The 14,886-nt window shown below is 39.3% G+C and overlaps 2 protein-coding genes across 2 annotated transcripts in view; both read right to left on the reverse strand.

Annotated features, from left to right (window-relative positions):
- The window catches only part of LOC134796774 (neuroglobin-like), a 104,762-nt gene that overhangs the window by 53,493 nt on the left and 36,383 nt on the right, over positions 1-14,886 (reverse strand). The gene's annotated exons all lie outside the window — the stretch shown is intronic.
- LOC134797001 (ATP-dependent DNA helicase PIF1-like) lies at positions 2,624-3,325 on the reverse strand. Its single transcript, XM_063769195.1, has one exon. The coding sequence runs from the start codon at positions 3,323-3,325 to the stop codon at positions 2,624-2,626; it is 702 nt and encodes a 233-aa protein (XP_063625265.1).

A 14,886-nucleotide genomic window follows, 5' to 3' on the forward strand; every position in this document is an offset into this window, starting at 1 on the left:
GTTAATCCGTTATCCCAATGTCAAATTGTACTTGTAACCATGGTAAGTCCAGGTTTAACCGGTTAACCACGGGCTAGTGAGATGGTGCAAGTGGCGCTAAAAGGTAGTGAAAAGGTACTAATATTTTTCATTATATTTTTAACCGTATGCAAACCTACACAAAATCGCCAAAAACTCGGTTCTTTGAATGTTGTCGTCGTGTGTTTGTCGATTGATGAAAATTTCGAGTGCCAAGTCGAGTGTTGATACTTACCTAAGTTATTATATAAATTCTCAAATTAGGAATGAAAATTATCCGAGTGTACAGTCACCTGCAATAATATGTTACTCTTCGAAGGCCTCAAAAATATGTGACACGCTCTTATGGCTCTGCAAAATAAGATCGTGTCAGATATTTTTGCGGCCTTCGTTGCGTAACATATTATTGCAGGTGACTGTACATTGTCATGCCTAGATTAAGCGTGGCCAACTGTGTTAGCATCTCAACTAAGTTATGTAAATTGGCCTAACAGAATATACACGTCACTCAGGACCTCACGGCGCTCGCACATTAATGCATGTATGACACAATAATAACACAATAATGCCGTCAACACACACGACAGTTTGCAGCTTTTCTTTCACATACAGTCTTTTATAGCCTGTATTGAGTCCCACTGCTGGGCAAAGGCCATCTTCCGCCACTCGTCACGGATTTGTGCATGCTCGAGCCAGTCGCCACGAAATGAGTTCAGGTCATTTCGCCATCTCATTTTTGGCTTGCCTCTGCCTCGGGTGATCTGTGGTGTCCATTCGCTCGCTACTTTGGCCCATCTGTCCAAGTTCATCCTACAGATGCAATTAAAAAATACTTATATAAAAATATATATTTGGATGGTGACTGCGGCAGTGTAAAGGTGACATTCGGATGGCAACTGCAGCTGCATTAAGAGGAAAGTGGACTTCTGTATCTTCATACAAACGTAGTTTCTATTTTCCTCTCTGGAATTATAACGCTATAGAAATGACATCATTTTTCATTTTGACGTAAAATTGTAAATTGAATGTACCTCGTATTCGCGATTCACCAATTCTCGTTTCCTACAATGTAATCCAATACCACCAGGAAAATTACAATATTTTTTCCAAACAGATACGTGACGGGCACGAAAATGACCGGCTTTTTATCATTTTAATCTTTATTGCGAAGGTAAACAGGTTTGTTTGGAAATCGTATCCGCTTTCAATTATTTTCGTAACAAGGTGCTTTAATATTTTTTTACCTTACCCTGCTTTTACATTTCAATATTTATTCCAGTTTTAATCAAATATTTTGTGACTCGGTATTAGAGAAGAATATTTATTTTACAATGTCTGTAAAATGCTGAATTAGCTGTATTTTAACTTGTATTTCTCAGGATGAAGTAATCAACTCATCATCATCATCGTCTTCCTCGCGTTGTCCCGGCATTTTGCCACTGCTCATGGGTGCCTGTGGTCCGCTTGGCAACTAATCCCAAGAATTGGCGTGGTCCGGACGCTACCAATAACTGGCATTATTCTGTACAATTAAAAAAATTAAAAAACACGACTGCTTCCTTAAAGTGAACTGAAAAGTAAAAAATAATTTTTAATAAACCCAACAAGACTTTGTAGGTTAATCATCTTAACTGTTCCTGCACACCCTCGTCTGCATTGTAAATATTTCAATTCAATCGCAGTCGGGGGACCTTTAAAGCAATAGAACAACCTACGACAAGGTCCCCCGACTGCGATTGAATTGAAATATTTACAATGCAGACGAGGGTGTGCAGGAACAGTTAAGATGATTAACCCACAAAGTCTTGTTGGGTTTATTAAAAATTATTTTTTACTTTTCAGTTCACTTTAAGGAAGCAGTCGTGTTTTTTAATTTTTTTAATTATTTTATTTATTTAATACCTTTTAGTGACACAGGTGAATTAGGTAAGTACCTTAATAAATTTAGGATTTAGAGCCTAGATACTGAAATATTACACAAATTTTTGGCGAGAAATGAAAAAATCTTGGGCTGGTCACACTTTATGTACTACAAATTATAGTTTTGATACTAATTTTTTTACGATTTGTAAACATTGCAGTTTTTTGTTATACATACAACGCTTCACGTAGACTTCGCACATTGTCGTAATTGTTTACGAGCTTATATAATAGTTTGAGGACCTCGCTCGGTAAGTCGGTATAGTCATTATTAATATTATTTAAAATAAACATCTTTTAAACCGCGAACAATTTGAATAAATGACATAAATTGACAACAGACTTTAAACTTTTTTTAAATCATATACAAATGTTGATACAACAAGGAAATGTTTGTGAACAAAATTTGGGTAGCCAGACTCTAATTATGCAAATTCCTGAGGCGATTTAGCTCGTCGAGAGACTTTTTGTCATGTGGGTCGTTGATAAGTTTCCTAGGATCTAACACGCTAATTGCCAGGCCTTCTAAGTGCCTGACGCGACTTAGTGCGACGTACGTCTGACCCTTGGCAAAGAGTTTGATGCCAAGATCTACGAGCACAGCACAATATTAGTGGCAGCATACGCCGCTCTACTTTACCTTGGCCTCTCAATGCATCGAACTCCGTTGTGCTTGCTTCAATTTTTACCCCCAAACCCACAATATATATTTACTTTTATCGTCGAATTCTATGAAGACAGCTTGAGGCAGCTCTCCGGGCTCGAGCTGGTCACGGCGCAGTGCAGGCCATTCAATTTTCTTTATGACTCCCATAGCTCCGTTTACTAAACCGTGGCCAACATTTATATTCTTGCGCAGCATGACTCTCGAGCCTACGGCGATCTTTAGAGCTTTAGGAAATCCTCCGGTTTTGTTGGGGTCGGTAGATATAAACTCCGCCTTCGGCGTCTCTCCATAGCGCTTCGCCTCAAGAGACACGTCTACAGCAACAATATCGTACATCAAGCATGACTGAGCCAGCTTGTTGGTCATCATGTTGTTATAATCGTTGACCTGTTGGGCCGTGGGAAATATGCGTACGCATTCACCATCTGCAAATTGACCGACAAGTGGGACTCGACGACGATCCAACACTTCCAGTTGCTGCATTGTAAGTTGACCGACCCGTAAACTATTCAAGATGTCCACAAAAGATGTGTCATCGGCTTGCCTCATATTCTGAGGTAGCTCGCAAAAACTAAATATCGCCCACAAATTCACCTCGGATTCCAAATTCTGCGGTTGGTTGAAGCAGTACGCACCGCCAGCTGATTTAGACACGGGAGGCAATTGCATAAGGTCCCCAAACAGTAGGATGTTCATACCACCGAAGAAATCATCACTCATCATGTATAAATATAATTTAATATTGTGATATTAATGTATGATAAAATGTATTGACTTGTAACTCTGTTATTAATAATAAATTTCATTTCATTTCATTTCATTTCATTTTCATTTCATTTCATTTCATTTCATTTCATTTCATTTCATTTCATTTCATTTCATTTCATCTTCAGCTGCTGTAACCTGAGATGGACATTACGTAGTGTAGTGTACGGAACCATAGAAATCTCATCAATGATGAGCCATTGTACTCCACTCCATCTTTGCCTTTCCCGTTGGAGGCGCTCACCGGTTAAAAGACGCATCGTTTCGTTTCTGCCTCTTTCAATGGGAAGGGCAAATGTGGAGTGCAATGTAGCGCCTCCAATTAGTCTTGCAGCTACCCCAGTTGGTGCTGTAACTTTCACAGTTTTGCTGATTGAGTTGTTGGTGAGGCGATAAATCAGCTCTACTATGAGTTTGAGTGTGAAAGTTTTCCCCGTACCTGCACCACCAGTGATAAAGATCCGTAAAGGCTCACGGTCGTGTTCTGTACGCAGCAGCTGATCGGAAACTTTGAACTTGAACAACTCTCGTTGTTGTATGTTCATGGAGTTAACAGCTGCTGCGTACTGTAGGTCAGGCATGGAACGCACCTCAGCCTCATCGACCTCTTCTAATGCAAACCCTTCATTTTCATGCATTTGATTCAAGTCAACAATTTCACCCTCATTTGCATCACCTGAAGCTGCGTTTGCGTCAGCCGCCAAATTTTCAGCAACAACGCGTGAAATTGCTTGCTGAATTTCTTGTTCCCATCTTGCCATGTCTTCTGCACTACTACCCTCTTGCAGAGGTCGTAGAAGTTCCTTTTTTGCGAAAAACGCCTCTTTGGCCGTTATGTGTCCCTCTTTTAGATTTAGATTTAGATTTCATTTATTTGCAATAAACATGGTACAGTGGTTCTTATAACTCTCTCTCATCATGGTACAGTGGTTCTCTGTGTGGTGGTGGTTTAGTTCTCTTTCAGAACGGAATGGGACATGCGCCGCCAGAAGAGAGTAGTAATAGCCTTCAGGGTCGGAATTTGGTGTATAGTACCTTGTACGCAACACAGCGGGCCGGATTCGCTTCCTCATCTTTCCCCGGTTATCAAGCAGTGTGATTGTTCGCTGTGGTGCGCTGTCTTCAGCAGCATCCTCGTAAGCGTCAGCGTCCTGGTCGTCCTCGGTGTAGTTGTTGCGCGTTACTGGCTCATACCATACTGCAAACTCTCCTAAGCTTAGTTGCTCCAATATAAGCGGTCTAGACATATAGCGGTCGAAAATATGTTGATACGGTTCATTGGCACCGTCATCCACCCTCAACATCCGATATCGTTCTTCCGGGACGCAGGTATTTACGAAAATGACTTTTCGTGAAGAATCACGCATCTTTATGTGACATAACCGCACTGCTGCCTCACATGCTGAAACTTCCCTGTGTGTCAATATAGCGTTTTGCATAGCAAACACTTGCTTAGCCATACTGCCGCCCTTCTCCTGTACTCTCTTCATGGCATCACGAATACTTTTCGAAACTTCTGCTGGCTCGGACTTCGATATGTACTTGGTAATATAATACGCTATTCCTGTTGCGGTGCCGCAAGGTTGAATATCTATATTACCCTTCCACATGCGCAACATACGTGGGTTGTAATTATTGATGTCCTCTTCACCTTCTTCTCTCTTAAGTACATAGAAACGGCCGCCATTGCGTATTGCCTCATCTTCGTCTAATATTCGAGATCGAGGTGCAGTAGGTCTCGAAAACCCAAACCGACAGAAATTTGCCCCGTTTTTGTAGCAGGTGTGAGTGTGTTTATGCGTCTGCACCCGCAGTACCAGTTCGCGCATTTCTGGGTCCGTGTTATTATCGGGTAGGGCGCAAGATACAACTTGATCGAGAAGCGCAATCCCTTCCTCAGTGTCGAATGACGGCATGTCGGCACACCACACTACCATGTGCACGTGAGGACTCCCACGCAGCTGGAACTCGATGCGCCACCAAAAATCAACAATGGGCCGACCCAGTACGGGGTCATCTCGTCGTTTCATTTGGGTGAAAAAGGTGTTCAATCGAAGCATAAATTGTCTGCACAATGTAACCGGATACGATTCAACGAGACGAAGTTTCTCCGGGAAAGAAAGCTCTGACACTGGAAAGCCGGGACGTCCATCTGCCACCAAAAGCGCCGTCAATATGTCTGGCCAGTGCAGATCATTGCACGACAAAGTTATGTAAAAATGAGGAGCTCCTACGTACCATGGCCATTAGGTCTGTAAACGCCTTATGCCAGTAAGATTGCGTTCCACGGATATTACGCATTACGAGGTGAACATTTTGAACAACGTTAGCAGGTTCTGCTCCATTTTGACGCAATCTACCGCATACAGAGACATTTTGCTGGGCTTTGTAAAGTTCAACCACTGAAAGTGCGAAGAACAGGTACTCATTCGCTTGAAACCTCTTATCATGGCTCATAACGCGTGACTGAAAATAGTCTAGAGGCGTTATAGGTACTTGTCGCTGTTCTCTAAATCCATTTTTACCGTCCGGAAATAGTTTTACCCAAGCTAACTCTTCGGCTCTTTGTTCCCGGAGAATACTTACAGGAGGAGCTATTTTGCGCCTCAACTCTCGTACGGGAACGCAGCGGTCTACGTCAACGTCAGGTAAGACTGTGGTCATTTCCGGCACGTCTGTATCAATGGGCATCAGGCTGGTGGTTATAATTTCTCCGTCATTTAAACTTTCCAGAATATCAACATCTATCTGAACACTCTCACTGTGGTCGCAATTAACTGCAATCTCCGACGCAGGCGCGAGAGATATTTCGGTGGGAGTTACAGTGTTTTCAGGAGAAAGTATTGCAGTTATAGAAAACTGCAAATTTCTTGCACTGCGCACATCCAATACGACCAACAGATGTCGACACAGTGGTTGTTCTAATGCAAACTGCATAACAATTGCACTTCCTCTATCGCCAGCTACAAAACCTTTAGGCCCGCGTGAGTGTGAATCAAATAGATAGTATTCTGCGCCCCGTTTCATTATAGCTACTGCATAACCGGTCTGACAAGTAACAATTCCTGATTCCGAGCTCCTAAAGAAATGCTGTACGGCGTCATCCAAACTAGTAAACGTTTCTGGTGGCATAGTTTCTGGAGCGGCAGGTCTGATAAGTCCAATTACGACATCCGGCTCAATGCGCACATTTATGGTTAACCCAGCAATAGTCAAATTGGGTAACAGCTCCTCTGTATTCAGATAGTTGGGTCTATCTGGTAAACGTGACATGCACTGTAGAAAGTACCCATCGCCGGCCAACAACACCCGATCTACGTCCGAGGGAGTCCACTCACGTAATGGTTTCACAGCCGAGTACGCGATGGCGGTAGCCGCGTTAGCAGTACACTGCCGCCCTCGCGACTCCATCCCAAACCGGTCACTACCCTGATGGAAGTGCCCTCTCAAAATAGATTTATCACAATTGATTGCTTTGAAGTGGTATGTTTCATTTCTCGGTACAGGCTGTGAGCTGGGCTGGGTGACTTGGGTGGATGGAATGGACACAGCTTCCATTATTTGTTGGTTAATACCTATCTCGTCCATTGTAAAAAATATCTGCACGTTAGCATAGAAATGATTATTCAAAATAAGCCATTCCAATGCTTTTTTTATTTTATTTGTATCGACAAGGTATCTTCGGGAACTACTAACATTTTCCAAAGACTCGGCAACGATGGTAAGGCCCGCGTCAGAGGATGAAATAGGAAGCTGCTCCGATAACTCCTCCACCTGCTGCGCGAAAAGTGTAGCCTGCCCCTTAAATCCTTGCTGGCCAAATCTACCGCCTAATCAAACTACTTTTAAGAATGGGCGGACACGCGAAATAAGCCTCACCTCCATTTCATTTAGGCACTCTAGCTCAGGAGGGATAGGAGCCACACGCATGTTGTTCCAAAATGCCATTGGTGGTGTTTTATTTTTTGATATACTATTGGCGCACCTGTTGCAGCACATAAGAATATCCGGGTGATCATGTGGTAATGGTATAGTAGTGCTAGCAGCAGAAATACGGCGCGTCTGCTTTTCATAAAATGTCTTTTCACAGCAGTAGCATATGTGCTCTGGGATTTGCAAAATTTGTCTTTCAAAATTCGAATCGTCACAAAAGAGCTGCCTTCTGCAGTCATGGTAATAGCGTCGCATGTCTGAGAGTCTTTCTTCACGAGAGGATGGTGTCTCTTGTGTACGTGCTGACGCCGAGTACTCACGGCTTTGCGACAACCTAGTATCACGTGCAGTAGGAGACTCGAGATCACGAATTAGCGATGCATGTTCGCGCATCTGAGTGAGTCTTATCTCACGTGCAGCAGGAGACTCGGAATCAAGCATCATTGACGCGTGCTCACGCATCTGAGTCAGCCTCGCCGAACGAGCAGACAAGGACTCCTCTTGGCGTATTTGAGTCATATGTGAGCGATGCTTTGCGAGCCTTACTTCTCTTTCTTGTATTGTTTCACGCCTTATTGCAGAAGACTTATTTAAGGCAGATCTTTTGGAAAGCGACTGCCTTTCTTCATTAGAAAGATGAAAGTAATATTCTGACATTCTATCTCTCATATTTTTTAGTCGCCGTTCGCGGGAACGCGGGGATTCATTACTAAGTTTATCTGCTGTTTGACGAGCTTTCTTAGTTTTCTTTGAAAGAACCATTTTCTTTGAAAATAAATGGGTACTTTGACGTCCAAATATATTTCAAATATTAAAGTCCCATAGTCAGTAACCCAATAAATAATAAATTTAGTCGCAAGTTCTTATAGTAGTATTCAAACCGAAAAGATCGTAAGTACCGAACATGACATGTCAAAGCAAGTGACATTATATAGCTGCCAAGAAAAATTTCAATAGCGCGATTTAGAACATTTCGTTTTTTCTCTTCATCAGTACGATTAAACTTATAACTTATATATATTTGTATAATCGGCTTTTAAAACCCTTTCTGCTGATACCCTACTTAATAGGTTTCGATAATTTGTTCATCTTTCCGATTAGATTGCATTTTACAAAATCTCGTCTAACCAGAGGATGCATTCAATATATATTAATTATATATTTTTGATATCGCCTTTCAAAACCCTTTATTTTGATGCCCTACTCGATAACTTTAAACGGCATTTTTTTCTTAAGTTCGGGCAATTTCTAGTGCAGAGCCCGCCATATTGTTTTTATGATGACGTCACATATCCTATGTTACTCGGAATGACGTGAGGATTCTAACAATACCTCACACGTTCAAATCGGTTAAGGCATTCAGAAGTTATGGTGGAATAAAGAAACTCACATACATACAAACATGAACGCTGAAAACAATACACTCTTTTTGTTTGGGCAGTCGTGTAAAAAATAAGAATAGGTACTTAAGTTACATAATAAATATAGCAATAGAATTTTTAAGGCTACGCTGCACTATCATTTCCAAATCCCTGGCTGCGGATCAGAATATTCCAGGTTCGATTCCTGGCAGGATCGCCATGTGAGGTGGGACGTAAATACAAACAACTGCTTGATATGATATTGGTATAATGCGCGTCAAATGATACATGTGCAGCCTTATATACTCTAACACTCTATATGTGTGGGTAAGGCACAAACTACAGTATTTCTAGAAGCATTTCAAATTCCCGAACGTACAAGTATGTAATAAATTTCACATCCTGGACACCCGATCCATTAGTGAGTTCCGCTCTATCTTGAGGCTGATTCTGAATCATTAATTTGATATGTACGGCTACCATGAGTTGGCATTTGACATTTACGCTAACGACTGCGTGAGCTCAATCGCAGTTCCTCTCAATCGCACCAATACATCAGTGCGAGATTCAAACTTACATTGTGACATCAATCAGATAGCTAAATGATATCAGTCGCCCGTGCATCTCGCTCGCGCCTAGACATGTATGCCAAACTTCTCATAAAAAATAGTATTGGCCTTTCTCATTTTAATACCACCTTGAGTCGTGTTATTAGGCATCTCACTCGCATCAATAAGTGAGAGCGAAATGTCTTATGAGACGATTCCTGGTTACACTTCATCAGCACGAGCCGCTAAGAGTGTTTTCATATTTTCCGATGCGGTATTGGATGTCGAATACGACCATTTATTAATTGTTTGTACCATTTATTTCAGAAGATAACCTTAAACCAAAACTCTCTTGCAGCTGCTTTTTTTCTAAGGATTATCCGACATCCAACATCGGATCGGATAATGTGAAAACTCTAACGCTGATTGGTCATCACGGTCAAGGTCGTATCAAAATAAAAGAAGACTATACAAATTGCTAAAACAGAATCGTGTTCCGTAGTAGTTGAGGTAAACCATATCGCCTCTATTTCGGGATAACACCAACAAATGGGTTATTTATCGATTGCCCACTTTACTTGGTTGCTGAAACTGGGGAACATCAGATAATCTATACCTACATCCGTGATTAATGTATGTAGTCATTAGTCATAGTTTATTCATAAACAATTTTCATTGTGTTTGAAATTAATTTATATACATATACATTTTCTTATCTATATACACAAGCAAATCTTATAAGATACTTATAACAAGACATACAAAACACCAAATTAAATACACTTTAAAAAATAATAATAAATAATGAAAAAAAATCTAATTCTAATGTCATGAACAATAAATATTGAAATTAACTGTTATTAAAAGGAAAATTTAAATTAAAAACATAATTAGAACAATATAGGCAATAATATTTCACATGTAAAGCCAAAATTAATATTTATTATTCATGTCAAATATATGAATTGAAAATCTTAAAATATTTGTAGACATAATAATTGCATTAATCTAAATTTTTACTAAAATATTCCTCCACAGAGTAGTAACATTTTTCCAACAAGAAAGCATTTAACTTCTTTTTAAACAGAAAACTATTATAGATTGCCTTCATGCTAATGGGTAACTGATTGAACAGTGTAATCGCTTGATAATTTGCAGATTGTTTGACCACTGTTAGCTTGCTCATAATAGGTTGTGGCAAATCTTTCCTCCTAGATGCAAGACGTCTCTCCTTCTGTTCTTGTGTTTCAATATCCTTGATATTTTTAACCAAATCTGTCAGAACTACTAATGTATACAAACAAGGAATGGTTAGAATTTTGAATTGAATAAAGTAGGGTTTACAAGATGTTAGTTGCGGAATTCTGGCAATAATACGAATTGCTCTTTTTTGCACAACAAATGCAGCCTGGATATTATACTTATAACTGTTGCCCCAAAATTTAATACTGTAACGATACTTGGATTCAACCAGTGCATAGTATACCATTTTCAATTCAGCTAAGCGCAGTTCATTCCGACGACTTCTGAGAGCATAGCACGATGAATTTATTGAATTAACAATCGCCGAAACCTCAGGTTTCCAGTTGAGCAAACAATCGACATTAACGCCCAGAACCCTTCCCGTTACGACTTGTTTAACTGGTTCACCTTCAAGATTTAGCTGCAGAGAATCACGAACTCTTGTTGTCGATTTAAAGAGAAGTGCATTGGTTTTTTCGCAGTTTAATTTGAGGTTATTTATCTTTAACCAGAACTGAAAAGTTTCAAGAGCATAATTTACCTTAGCATTTAGCTCTGAAATGTTGTCTGCCGATATGACAGCGTTAGTGTCATCAGCAAAAACCACTAATTTACTATCGGGTACATTGTTGTGCAAAAATGGAATCATGTCATTAATGAACAGGATGAAGAAAATTGGGCCCAGTATTGAACCCTGTGGGACTCCTTTATGTATGCTGGCTACACTCGATCTGTAGGTTTTTTTCCTTATTATCTTGTGTCCAGGTTATCTCTACAAATTGTTTCCTGTTCATTAAGTATGATTGAAAAATAGCTAATGTTTTTCCTCTGACTCCATAATGTTCTAACTTACCTAATAGTGTGGCGTGATTTACACTGTCGAAAGCTGAGCTCAAATCTAGTAGAACCCCTGCTACTTTTTTCCTGGTGCCGACGATATGCTAGAATGGATGGATTTCTGATTCATATGAATAAAAAAAACATCCATTAAAGGCACATACATGCCGACTTACATACCTACATACATAGACGCTAATTTGCCGTAGTCAGGTAAGATAATAAATATTACTCACACACGGTTCCTGCGTCGCCAGTTCCTTTTTCTTTAAACGTGGCTGGACACGCTTCCGCGTCTCTAGAATGTATGGTGGCGATATTCAATGAATTGTGAGGTTCAAAATACTCCATAATATGAAACGAACTATCGTGTAAAATTCTGTACTACCGTAAATTTTAATGTGCCATAAATTGTTGGAGCACAATTTACCAGTGTTGGAGCAAAATAGGCACAGGCAGTGGAAAATAGGCACATTTTACGGTAACAAAACGCCGTACTGAAGCATCAGCCACATATGCTAACTTCGCTTTACTAATGAATTGTTAAACGCGTTTGTCCTCTTTGTTAAGTCGACATGGCGTACCATCGCACACACTCAATAACTCTACATCGGTAGACCTTATGCCTTCAGTAATAAAGTCTACCTATGGACAGTTAAAACTGTCCCTGTTTGTACAACGGCAAACTTTCGTATAATTTAGCAGAATGGTTTAACGTCAAAAACCGTTATTCAGAAGTTGAAGGTATCGATCCAAACCGTACTCTCTCAAACATGACGACGGAATTATGTACCTATACGAGTATAGGCATTTGTGTAGGTTTGTGTAACAATAAAATAACACTAACATGCCGATTCGAACGTACACTGACATCAGAATGACATCCGTACTTGTCCGTACATGTACTACGCGGGCGAGACGCACGGGCGGCATATTATAAAATCATTTTTGTGCCACCTAACTTCTGCGTAAGGTACATGTATATATTGTAGGACATGTATGGTAGATAGGTATGTCACTACATATATTACTCGCTAACAAGTAATAAGACGCCACCTGATACGACGCATCCGAAACTCGGCGAAATGGCGAATTTCACGACGTTCGCGGAAACAGAATATGCAAAAAGACGATAACAAAGAAAATGAAAATATATTGCACTCGTATCATGTGTTATGAGCTTCTGAAAGAATATCCTAGACTGCTGGCTGAGAAAATGACATTATATTATGCTCATTACAATATTTATAAAAATAAGGTGCAGAGTAATTGAAGACTGCGTGGTAATTTCAACTAATCGAAATATCTTCCATGTTTTACATTATTAACTAGTGTCACCCACAACACACACAAGTCACACATCTTTTTCGCTATCTGGACATATATGGCACTCTAGTTAGTAATGTAAAACATGGAAGATATTTCGATTAGCTGAAATTACCCCGCAGTCGAAATTGTCCCTCTGCACCTTATCTCTTATCTTAACTTATTTATTATGATGATGATGTCCTCCCAGACGTATCCGTCGACGACGACACCCGGACAAATTAGGTATATAATGCATAATATGCATTTAATAAAAACAAAACAATATAAATAATCTAATGAACTATTTGAGATTACAAAAACGAAATACCTACTACATTTTATTGCAACCGAGTAGGCTAGGAGGCCTTCAAAAACAAACAGATAGAATACTGACGCTTTTCCAGTCAGTAACGCCAAGAGTCTGTGGAATTCGTTATTAAATCAAGCTTGACTGTGTTCGAGTTATCTTTGAAAGGTACCATCGTCCACACTATTAACTGTACATCGGTGGACCTTATGCCTTATGCCTGTACAGTTAGGAGTATTGCTGTTTGTACAAGCGCGCTGACGGGAAAACATTTTAATTTTCTGTATTCTTTAGGAAATAAAACACTGTTGTTTGAATTGATTCACCATATGTTTCAACGTAAGTACCTATGGGTGATCACATTTAATTGCATGTTTAACTCGTTCGCGTCTTTTCTGTAGACATCGCAAAGTTAAGAGAATTAAAAGCTAATTTATAAGCTATATAATTTACAAGCCCTTACAAGCGGGATATATGTTTTTACCTATTTGAGACTCAAATAAGAGACCTTTTTCGAAAGTGTGTTTGACTTTATAAGTTGAACATGTGTAACATGTGTGTGTGTAAGCGTGGAAGCTTTCAAATGTATTAACCAAATACATAAGTACTTTAAATTTATATTAATTATCACTGTGTTAAGGTACGAAAGAAAAAAAAGATGCTGCATCAGTTGTCCTCGGCTGGGCGGAGCTGGAGGAGGCCGCGCTGGACCGCGAAGAATGGAAATCCCTTCTGAGAGTCCTATGTCCCTGATGAGGGATAACAGGATATCATCATCACCAAGGTACGAAAGGGTATTCAAATTTTAATTATTTGACTGTACAAGTCTACCTACACAGTTAAGTGAAAACGCCCGAATACCGCCCTAGCGACTGAATCGCGTGCGTTCTATAAATACAGGCTGTTTACTTTATCAGCGGATCTCTTAAAACTAAATAGAGCTAAACACAGACGCTGTAAGAACGTTAGTGTTTCGTGTTTACCATCGTAAATATTTCATACGGGGCAAACTGGGGTAATTTATAAAGAATTATGGTCGTGTGTCGATATTTTCAAGCTCGTATTTTCATGGCACTTTAACAGATTGTTTAACAAATGTTATGCAATTTTTAGGGTTCCGTAGCCGAAATGGCAAAAACTGAACTCTTACAGTTTCGTCATGTCTGTCTGTCTGGCCGTATGACACAGCTATATATCTCAAAAACTAGAAGGTATAGGTTAGGTTAGAAATTTATAAATTAAAAAAAGAAATTTATAAAATAATTAACTAGGTTAGGTTAGAAAAAGTCAACTTAAATGAAATTAAAGCCTAATAAATTATTTTGAACATGATTGATTGACCCATTAATTAGATTTTCCGAAAAACATAATATCTTCTTATTAATAGGACGTAAACTCTTGTTGTATGTAGAATACATATAGGTATATTTGTATTTATTTATTTGGATATTGAAGAAACTTTCCTATCCACATTTTTTCTCAATTAACTTTTTCTTAGTAGCGAGTTGAACCACTTGAACCTACTAAGAAAAAGTTAATTAACATCAAGTAGGTACCTAATTCAGTAAGTTAATTATGAAGTAAGTTAATTAGGCAGCACCTAGCCTTGGATATAGCTGTGCTGAAAAAAAAACCTAATTATTTATGCCATTGCCATTGATAGTTTGAAATTAATGGTTGTATTTGTAGGTAACATTTTCTAATTTCTATTAATATGTATATTTTATTTTAAGATTAATAATTCTGAGTTCAACACATTATTTAAATCATTTCAATTATGAGCGAAATACATAACAAGGAATTTGATGAAAAAAAATGTATGATGTACTTACATACGTACCTGTTGTAGGTACCTATCTTAAAATTTTAATTTGTTTCGTTTCATAGACTTTGGGAACAGGAACATATCGAAGTTGGTACCTAGTGATAAACAATTTCGTTTTCACCTCAGCAGCTCGAACAAGGGTACTTTGCTTCTTA

This window comes from Cydia splendana, chromosome 14, assembly GCF_910591565.1.
Source record: "Cydia splendana chromosome 14, ilCydSple1.2, whole genome shotgun sequence".
NCBI classification, from domain to species: Eukaryota; Metazoa; Arthropoda; class Insecta; order Lepidoptera; family Tortricidae; genus Cydia; species Cydia splendana.

What these genes read in the sequence shown, in the direction of transcription:
- LOC134797001 (XM_063769195.1), bottom strand. Translation starts at nt 3,325, where the DNA reads ATGAGTGATGATTTCTTCGGTGGTATGAACATCCTACTGTTTGGGGAC.